Below are 10,472 nucleotides of genomic sequence, written 5' to 3'. Positions count from 1 at the left end.
TGGCCCTGCTGCAGAACGCGTTAGGACTCTGTGAATTCCAGGTGGAGCCAGCCCTCAAACACAAATTACAGGTAAGATAAGCGTTTGGATGGGAGGTAGTATAATGGAGTATTTGGAGAGGCGAGAGAGTGACAGTGGTACTAGCAGCAAAGTCCTAGGGCTCTTGAATTAACAAACTCTGTGACAGGCATTTACTTAGGAAAACATTTGGCCTATTGCACGTGAACCAACACGATGACAGTGTTCAGTTAAATGAAATTACTGCAAAACCACCACCCACCCAGCTCAAAAGTAGTAAAAAAACAGGTATGCTCAGATAAAGTTTGAAAAAGTATATTTATATCCCTAACAAAATAATCTCCCGCAAGACCCTCCCTAACCCCAACAAATAAATAGTCCTCAAAAGTCCCCAAAAAACCCAACTCCCAATTCCCACCCCCCAAAAGTCTCAAAAACAGGGGCAAGGGACACTCTATGGATGCAAGCTGTTAAGTTTGGCCTCCAGGGCATCATGCTTTAGGGCCAGGGCATCATATTTTTCTTGGAGGATGGCTTGATCTAGGCGGAGGCCCTCCACCACATTCTGATATTTGGTCCATTTCTGGACCTCCGCCTCTAGGTCGGACACTCTGCGGAGTGCACGGCGCAAGCGACCTTTAACAGTGCTGCGAGGTGCAGCTTTTGCTGCTCGGCGGTGGCGTCTTCCGGCACGGCTCCGGTTTGCTGGAGCACTGTGCTTACCGGTAGAACGTGGGGTAACAGAGGAGGATGTAGATGTTGTTAGGTTTGATGCACTGGAGTGCGTGTCGTCCCCCTCTAGTTCCACCAGTCGCCGATATTCAGCAACAGTTGCTTCCAGCCTCCGTTGCCGGGCCAGTACAGCCAGCATACTCCTCGTTGGTTTGGAGGTTTTAGTATTGCCAACTACATGAAGAAAGAAAGACATAATCTGTAACCAATGCTCTTTAAGAATATGATTAACACAAAATGATTCAGCAGGAAGTTGTGTCACAGTACAACTAGCAACTAGCCAGGGCAGTACAAAACTATTCAGGCCAGTATCATGGGCGTCCGCAGGGAGGGGCGCTTGAATCACCATTTCCCTTCCCACAACTCACTTGTATCCTTGGTTTGGTGCTCTTTCATATGAAAGAGATCTGGCAGAAGTGAGTGATTTTTCCTCTGAGCCGTTAACCACACCAGCAACCGTATCATCTGCACCAGGCCCAGGCGATATGTCTGTTTCCCTCCCTCTCTCTCTCTCTCTCTCTCTCTCTCTCTCTCTCTCTGTCTCACTCTTTCTGTCTCCCTTTGTCTCCCTCTACCTCGCTGTCTCTCTCTCTCTGTCTCCCTCCCTCACCCTCCCTCTGGCTCCCTCCCTCTCTCTCTCTCTCCTTCTGTCTTCCTCTCTCTCTGTCTCTGCCTCCATCTGTCTGTCGGTCCCAGCCTGCTGTAATTACCATATTGTAATTTGTCACTGGGCCACCACTGAATACACATCATATCCTATCTAAGAGTCAGATAGTACCTCCATGATCCAGCTTACCTGTACTCGCCACCGCCACCGTCTCCTTCCTCACAGTCTGTACTTCTTGCTCTTGATCCGACTCCTCTAGCGCCGCCTCCTCCCCAGATTGACCCTCGGACTCCGAGTCACTGATGACCACCACATCTGAGCTGGCCCCGCCACAAAGTAGATTTAAGAATGTTAGATTACACCACTCCACTAGTATTTGGTCTATGAATGAAAAAATGTGAAAACAACAGAAAAATTAATTGACTGTCTACTCTAGTCTAAAATAAAAATGTCCCTCCTTCCAGGGAAAGCTGTTGTCTTGCTTCATTTTTTTTGTCACAATTGTTGAATGCTTGCTTAATTTTAACACACACTATTTTTCTCTGAACAGACAGAAACTGGACTTCTAAGGACAAGAGGAACATCAACTTCAAACCAGGTGAAAGCTCGGCTCGACCACAAGAAATGTGTACCAATCCAGTACTCATCAACTCAGCACCAAGCACTTTTCCATTTCCAACTAACTTTATTTTCATATATGTGTTTACTTAAACTTTTAATAAAGCTTTTAAACTTGAATTGACTCTGTGGTTTTTAGTCCTCCAGAGAGTCCAGACTAGAGTGACTGAGCGAAAAGTTTTGCAATTTTTGCAAGGAGGAGTCTGTGCTGCTGACACTACCAGGTTTATTTATACAGTGTGCCAAACACGCCACTCTGAAATATTATTACTCTGGTCTTTGCTGTCCATAGTTCGGTTTGTGGAGAATTGTCCCTGCAACAGTTGGATTATTGATTTTGCTCCTATCTAAACCCTATTTCGAAACAATTAAATTAGGAATGCTTGGACAACAATAGGTCCTCTATATTTAAATGAAAACTTACTGGGGCCAGCAAAGGAGCACTCGCCGCCCTGGCCTGCATCCTCCTCCTTTGGAGCCACTGCTGCATCAGATTTTTCGGTCCGCTTGCCCCTGGGCGGACCTGACGTACAACATGAAAGAAATAACAGAAAACATTGATGATTGCTGCTTGCCGATGTCCTTGTCAACCAAATCAAACATTTAGAAAGAACAAGAACCTACTATTTCATCCAAAAAGAGGGCTACAAAGGAAGGACTGCACCTGAGCCTCTACTCTAGGGGCAGATTTACAAGCCCCTTGCAGCTCTTTTGCTCCATTCTTGCGTCAATTTTGTGACGCAGCGCCACAAGAGAGGCGCCATGGTGTGGCGTATATTAACAACGTGACGCATATGGGAGATGCATCCCATTCTAAAACCCTGCGCCATTAGGGAGCATTCCATCGCAAGGGAGGGCATTCCTGCGCAGGAACGCATGCTAAAAGTGGCTATGGGGAATATATAAAATTTCAATCAGTCATTTAGGACAATGATGCATCACTGAAACCCTGCGCCTGCATGAAGCAGACTTACGGCTTGACGCAGCATTGCTGGAGCTGCGCCATCGTTGCAACGCAACTCCATCAAAGAGCCGCCTTTACGGCACCGATGCGTAACGCTTCGGTGACGTTTTGGGACCATGGTGTGCCGCATTGTAAATACGGCGCACCATGGGTGGTGCTGCCGTGCCACACACTTTGCAGGGATGCGCAGGTAATTGCTAATCTGACACTTACGGGCATACTTACGAGTTCTGAGCTGGACACCTCCAGATGTGCACCAGAACAAATACGTAACGCAAAACTAACCTTGCGTCACGGCAGATGCGCCGCTATTACAATGCGGCAAACCCTGGCGCAAGGGTAGGCAGATGCGTGACGCATCTCGTGACGAAATAGGGGCGCATCTCTAGAGTCGCGTCGCGGGCGCAATGCAACTATAGCAGTGCTCAGGGCTGCCCAATACTCTACATACCGCATCAGTCCTTACGCCTGCTTCAAGCAAGCAGGCATAAAGAATTGACATAGCAGCATCGCGGAAGTGCCTGCGTTAAATCTTGTAGATTTCACGCAGGCACTTTTGCGAGGCACACATCTGCCTGACCGGCACCCCCCACCCCCCACTCCCCCCCTGCGTGGGAATGCACCCATTGAGGCGCAGGCCCAGGCATTCACGTGGCGCATCTCCTTAGATGCATCACGTTGTACATGACTCGCAGGGATGCGCCACGTTTACGTCGCTGTGCGTCAGGTAAGGCAGTGTAAACGTGGAACAAGGGGCTTGTAAATCTGCCCCTTTGTGTCTAGCATTACGCAGTTCTGTAAAATACACTCATACTCAGCCCAATTAAATGAACACAAAATAGATAACAAATAAGCAGTGGCACCGGCACAGAGAAGGAGAACAGTGCACCTGAAATGCACAGAAGATTTTGAAATATTAATGAAAAAATTGCTACTACTACTCACCAAGACCGGGGACCTCCACTCCCAGCACGTCTAGCAGGTCACGCTCTCGGTCAAGGATGTCGGTCCAGCGGTGGGTGACCTGATTGTAGGTGCGCTGGACCCCCGTGATCTTAAAAAGGGCCCGGCACACCTGCCCCCACCGCTTCCGTCGCTCCTGGCTGTTGGTGTAACCAGCAGCAATCCTGCCGCCTGCCGCGATGGTCCTGGGGAGACGGCGCTGCACGTAAAAAACAAGTGCGCCCACCTCCTCAGGGCTGAAAATCTCCCGGGGCACCACCATTTCCGCCCTCAATCGACCACACGGGAGCCGGGCACGGGCTGCGGTGCCCGTCTTGGGCAGCTTCACAGCTGTCTTGACCATGTTCTGGGCAGGTGTGAGCAGTAAAGAAGAGACAAAATGAAAAAGAATAAGAGTAGGGAAGAAGGAAAGTAAAACTTTAAAAAAGTAGTTCAAAAGTAAACAAAAGTATCTTAAAACACAAAAATATAGATCTAGAAAAATACAGGGATAGAAAATAAGTTAAATAGATCAAAAAAATATTAAAACAAGCAAAGGATGGCAGAGATATAGAGAGGATAGAAACACCATACCCAGACACATAGGAATGAATGAAAAACAAGATGGCGGCCCGATCACGTGCGCGTAAGTAAGTTCGCACGCGATTTCTCTCGCGAACTCGTGCGAACTTGTATTCGCAAGGCGCGAGTCGCGCGAGATTACACTTAGCGGGCGGAAACGGAAATACGTCACGCAAACAAAATGGCGGCGCCCATACTCAACCTTGAGGTAACTCGCACGAGTTCGCGGCCTCCACGGGCCAGTTCGCACTACGACGCGCCCCGCGAATAGGGCGAAATTACCGAAAAACGAGTTTTGCAAAAGCAAAACGAACGAGCAGGTGCAAAAGTTCGAGCTCATCATTTGTAACCATTTACCTGTAGTGCTTCCTGAAGGGGCCCTCCAGAATCCGGTTGCCTACTTGCAACTATTGTGTGACCCTGCTCTGACAGTCACAGAATAGTTACAAGTATGCCATTGCATCCTGTTAAAAAAAATTATTTACATTGCATTTGCTACAAAAAGGAAAGGGAGCAGACAAGCAGGTGCCAGCCTTCATTAATGTCAGTTGGGGCAGGGCAGGTGTTGTGGTTTGCAAAACTTAAAGCACTTAGCAGGTGTTTGTTCACTCAGTGGTCAATCAGAGGGTGTTGTGATGACACTGAGGGTGGCATGGGTGTGCCAGCCAGAGGGTGGCATGGGTGAACCAGAGTGCCAGTGTTGACAGAGGATGGCAGTGCTTTGCTTTGCCCCAATAATGTACACTGGTGAACTAGAGGGTGATGTGATGACACAGAGGGTGACATGGGTGAGCCAGAGGGTGGCATGGGTGACCAAAGAGAGTGCCAGTGGTGACAGAGGGTGGCAGTGATGAAGAAAGCTTAGCAAACAGGCTGGGCACGTAGAAACAACAAGTTCGCTAAACTGGCGACCCGACAAGTAAGTTCGCAATTTGCGAAATAGTACAAAACCCTCGCGAACTTGCAGAAACCCGTGCGAACACACACACCCCCCAAAAATCCGCTAATCCGCGAGAATTCGCGGATTTCGCGTATTTTCGCAATCCGCGAATACGCAAATCCGCAAATTCGCGGATTGCGAATCCGCAAAATCCGCCCATGCTTAGTTCAGGGTCAGTTTTCAGTTTTTGGGTAAAGGGGTATTTTTAGGGTTCAGGGTCAGTTTTCAGTTTTTGGGTTAAGGGGTATTTTATTTTTAGGGTTCAGGGTCAGTTTTCAGTTTCTGGGGTAAAGGGGTATTTGTAGGGTTCAGGGTCAGTTTTCAGTTTTTGGGTAAAGGGGTACTTTTAGGGTTCAGGGTCAGTTTAGGGTTTTTGGGGTACAGGGGTACTTTGTAAAAATAAAGTAAAATTACATTTAAATTACATTAATTAAATACAATTAAATAAAATTAAATTATATTATAATATTTTAAATTAATTTATATTAAAAAAAATATTATATACTTACCAATACTTACGTTGTAATGGTATGCGTTGTAAAGGTATATGCGTTGTAAAATTTTGCGTTGTAAATTTATGAGTTGTAAAAGTTTTTGTGTTGTAAAAGTTTTGATTTAATGGTAGGTGTTGTAAAAGTATGCGTTGTAACGTCATACATCCCTGGAGTGGGAATAGTAATTTTAACCCCTACGCTATCCAGCGCTTTCCCTACTGTTGCACCCACTGGAGTGGGAATAGTAAATTTTACCTCTACGCTATCCAACACTTTTGCTAATGTTGAACTCACTATAGTTGTTACAATAAATTTTAACCATTTTCTATGCTACGCTAAAAATGTTATATATGTTTATTTAATAATATGTTTTTATATATATATATATATATGTATTATTTTTGGTGATATAATTTTTTTAATTATAGAAATTATTTAATAAAATTACATTTTTTAAATTATTATTTCTAAGTTTATATTAAATATATTTATTAGTATATTAGTTTTAACTTAATTTTAAGACATTTAAAAAAATCGATATTTTGACAGTCTATATTTTTGTAAGTCGATATTTTGGAGTCGATATTTTGGTACTTACCTGTTTGTAGATAGGGAGTCGATATTTTGTCACTCGATATTTTTCACTCGATATTTGTGTATCTCGATATTTGTGACGTCGATATTATGTCAGTGATCCGTAAAATGCATTGCCCTATCTTATTGGTTAACATGTTGCACACAATTTGAACTCTTCGACTTGATAATATACTTTCTAACTTAAATTACTTAGAATAAGCAGGTTTTATCAAAGGCCATTTCTCCTTAAACAATACAAGATGTATATTGATTGTTATAAGCAAAGCATTCAAATTATGGCATGAATTAGCTACTACTGCATTTGATGCCGAGAAAGCATTTGGTCACGTAAAATGGCAACTCATGTCTAAATATTTAAATGGTTTGGTTTTATATCCAAAATGTAACATTTAATGTCGTTATTGTATTTATCGCCTCTAGCATCTATCTTTGTAAATGGAGCAGTATGAGACTGGGTTATCCCCTAAACCCTCTTTTATTCATCCTTACTTTGGAACCCTTTCTCTCTGGAATTTGATAAAACAAATATATTATGGGAATCTCCTTTAATAATTCCCAATTGAAATGATCCCTTTATGCAGAGGACATCCTCTTATAATGCTCTAATCTGACCTTTACCTTCCACTAAAAGGTCCGGCTCTCTCCCCAACATTTTGTTTAAACATTAACTTCTGCTAAATCTGAGATATTACATCTTCAAAAATTTGCAATAAATATTTCTTCAAAACTTTAGGTTTTACACGGACTCCTAACAAAACTAAATATCTAAGACTCTGGTTCAAAAATACTACCAAGGCTACAATTACCTTTAAGTGTGATGATGCTACCTATAAGACATAGAAGTTATTTGCTAAATGGAGTCTATGAATATTATTGGAGTGGGTAGTCTTAGTATGATTAGGATGATGCTGATACTGTTCTTCTGTTAGGCTCTCAATGGCATAATAAGAGATCCAAAATAGTTTCTTCTTATCTCAGAATAAAGAATAATGATGGAGGGGTTCATTTCCCACATATTCAGAAACACCACACAACTTTCTACCTTAGGCCAAGCTCTCTTTGGCTAACATTTGACAAGGATCTACCCCAACCTTTATTTCTTTTCTTTAGACCACTCCTTTAGCAAACCCCAAGTTTTTACCCTTTACAGCAAAAACACCTACACTTCCCTTACTTGCTCCTTCATACATGTATAAACTTTTAAGTCCTTTTTTCTAACCTAATTAAAGGGAGAAATTACATTTTCCCTTTCCCTTTCCTCTATTTGGTATACTAAACATATTACAAACATATTATATTCAAACATAGAATTATTTATTGGAAATCCTCGATGTCTGAAGCACTCAGATGGACTACTTCGTTTTATCAGATAACAAAGTCACATCTTTTTCTGAAGCCCAGTCACATTGTGGTTTCCTTAACTCTTTTTCTGAAACATATAATGCAATAGCAGATAAGCTTACTCCCTTCCACCATTCGACAAAAATCTAGAGGTAGTGCTTCCCCAATTTTGGACATTTTGCCTCAAAAGGCTCCATTAATCGATATTTTAATCACCTTTAACATTTCTAACATTTCTATTAAAGGTTGGTGGAATGCAGTTTGTTTTCATCATAGATTGGACAGGGCTTTTGTAAACCCTCTGTCAATAGCTGTCAAACAAGAACAAAAGTGGTTACCTTTAGCTACTTTGCTTACAAATTTTAGTCCCAGGATTAAGCCCATTGATTTAACCACTGACATAGTTACAAAACTGGCTAAAACATTTGGCTTCAAATTATTCCTATATTTCTTGTATGAAACTATTTTATTTTATCAGTGTTGCTTGCAATGTCTTTTTGTAATATTTTCAGATTTTTGCTATTATATGGTAAGAAGTTATTTGTTACTCATCTTTATAAATGCTAAATCATTATATATATTTCTTTTCCCCTGCCCTTTTTTGTAAATTCCCCCACTTTTATTTCACATGCTTTATTGAATTGTTTTCCTTGATTAGAATACATAGTATTCTTATGTATCTAATTTCTTGTTATGCCTTTTACTTTTTTATATGTCTACTATTTAACATATCATTTTTATTGTTTAAACTTTGTTCAAATTTATACTTGGTGTGATACTTAAATTTCAGATCAACCCTTTAATAAAGCATACTTAACAAAAAAAAAATGTTGCTGGCTCACATATGTGGTATGTAAACATTGTGCTGGTTAGGTATTCTTATATAAAGGCTATTTTTTTATTAACCGGTCAATACAGTATCTGTTCATTTATGAATTCGTTCAAAGAAGCGAACTCAGTTCCCTCCCTCCATTATATACAGTACTTTAGATTACCAGTAGGTTCTGCTGATTTAGTAGCTAATTTATGTCTAGGTGGGGTTCGGCTCTTTTGTGCCACTACTCTTTTCATTGGATTTCACACTTATGAATGATGCTCAGATGAAAATGGAACCCTTGTGACAGCTCAACAAAGGTCAGCACTATACACTTATTCCAGTACCCGATACTGAATTTAGAATGCAAGGACCATTCAATGCCATAATTCCACAGCCTCCTCTGCCAGCTTCATGACCAGAGTCATTTTCTTCTAAATGACAACCAAAATTCCCAAATGGCTCTTGGTACAGCCACTAGTCTTATGAGCAAAAGCTGTCCACAGCAGAGAATTCAAAACAGAGCAGCTGTTTTTTCTTTCCTTTAAATAGATCTTCAGAGGATGATTTCACCTGCTCGATACAGAGTGTGAGAGAGAGAGGGTATTTTGTGCCTGTGTTGGCGTCTGTTTGTGGGTGTGGGTGAGTGTGCATGAATATTGATTTTTGTCCATTGTTATTTTGTCACCAATCTAGTAAAGTTTTTGTAATATTGACAATAAATGTTATTGAATTGATGACGATGCTGACCAATAAGGCATCCTCACGGTGTATATGTAGGTGAGTTAGGGACCCTTATTCACTGAAACTTTCCTGCACTCTTGAGATCTTAGATACTAATTCAAACAGATTTTGTCCTGAAAATGTATTTTAGGCTCGCTCAACTTAATTCAGTACTATTGTAAATCTTCTCTTAAAACATTCAGAAACTAACCTGGATCAAAGTCATAATGGGCCTGACTTACTGCTGAGTGCTAATCAAAATAAATATCCAGAGCAGGACACACTTTCCTTCACTATGTTGTCCCTGTAGTGTAAGAAAATTAATTTTACTAACAGATTTGCAAGTTGAGTTTGTATTTCCTTCTGAACATGAAAGATCTTCTATTACCTTTAAGCTCTAGGATCCTGATTATAGGTGGGTGAAACGGGGTGCACTAAATACTTCTGCCTACAAATATCTTTAACACAGAGTGAGGCATTTACTAGATGTAGAAAATGGTATCCCCTATTGGAAAATACCTTATTTTCTGAGTGTTGCTCTTGGAAATGAGTTATATGATTGAAAATGGGTATTTAAGATGCAGAATTTCCAGTTTCTTGATTTTTTGTCCGGTCCTTCCCTGCAGTTAAATTTCCGCAAATTTGATCTACCAGAATCTATCAGGTGACACCCACAAGAAGGGTATGATAATTATCACACATCTCAGAATTCTGATCACTGTGCAAAATTCTGTCTGCAGAGGGAGCATAAATTAACCCTGAACTTGTAATGGGGGCCTTAATGTTTTCCAAAGTGCCACTTTTTAATGGCCCTCCTAGTCTTAATGCAGATGAGTGCTTGACACAAAATAAGTAATATTTTGTGAAACTGACAAACTCTGGATGGTAAAACATTCAGCAGAAATAAATACATTGGGAGTATTTTTTATGTGTTCTACTCCTGTAAGACCTAATTTCATCTATATTTTCATCAACTTGTTCTTTTTTTCAAGTGCAATGAATTTGAAAAGTTCAACACAAATTACACCATTGTGAAGACTTTGTTATAGTGCATATTCCTTCAAGAAGGGTTTTTTCCAGAAAACATGTGTATGGATGGC

General features: G+C 41.3%; 1 protein-coding gene across 1 annotated transcript; it reads right to left on the bottom strand.

The window, feature by feature from the left end:
• Positions 1-404: 404 nt before the first annotated feature.
• LOC144774035 (uncharacterized) lies at positions 405-8,237 on the bottom strand. The gene is made up of 3 exons (XM_078659070.1): positions 8,174-8,237; positions 1,547-1,738; positions 405-924 (listed from the first exon to the last, which is right to left on the bottom strand). The coding sequence occupies exons 1-3, from the start codon at positions 8,235-8,237 to the stop codon at positions 473-475; spliced, it is 708 nt and encodes a 235-aa protein (XP_078515196.1). The 3' UTR covers positions 405-472.
• Positions 8,238-10,472: the final 2,235 nt, after the last annotated feature.

This window comes from Lissotriton helveticus, chromosome 8, assembly GCF_964261635.1.
Source record: "Lissotriton helveticus chromosome 8, aLisHel1.1, whole genome shotgun sequence".
Taxonomy (NCBI): domain Eukaryota; kingdom Metazoa; phylum Chordata; class Amphibia; order Caudata; family Salamandridae; genus Lissotriton; species Lissotriton helveticus.
Note: the sequence above shows the minus strand (reverse complement) of the source record. Positions and strands in the feature narration are given on the sequence as shown.

Excerpts from the sequence above, each read along its gene's own strand:
- LOC144774035 (XM_078659070.1), bottom strand. The coding sequence starts at position 8,237 with ATGTCAGTGGTTAAATCAATGGGCTTAATCCTGGGACTAAAATTTGTA. Across the intron at positions 1,739-8,173 it reads TGTAAGCAAAGTAGCTAAAG|ACCAAATACTAGTGGAGTGG; the intron begins GTAACCACTTTT and ends TTTCATTCATAG. Across the intron at positions 925-1,546 it reads GGTGGCGGTGGCGAGTACAG|TTGGCAATACTAAAACCTCC; the intron begins GTAAGCTGGATC and ends TTCTTCATGTAG.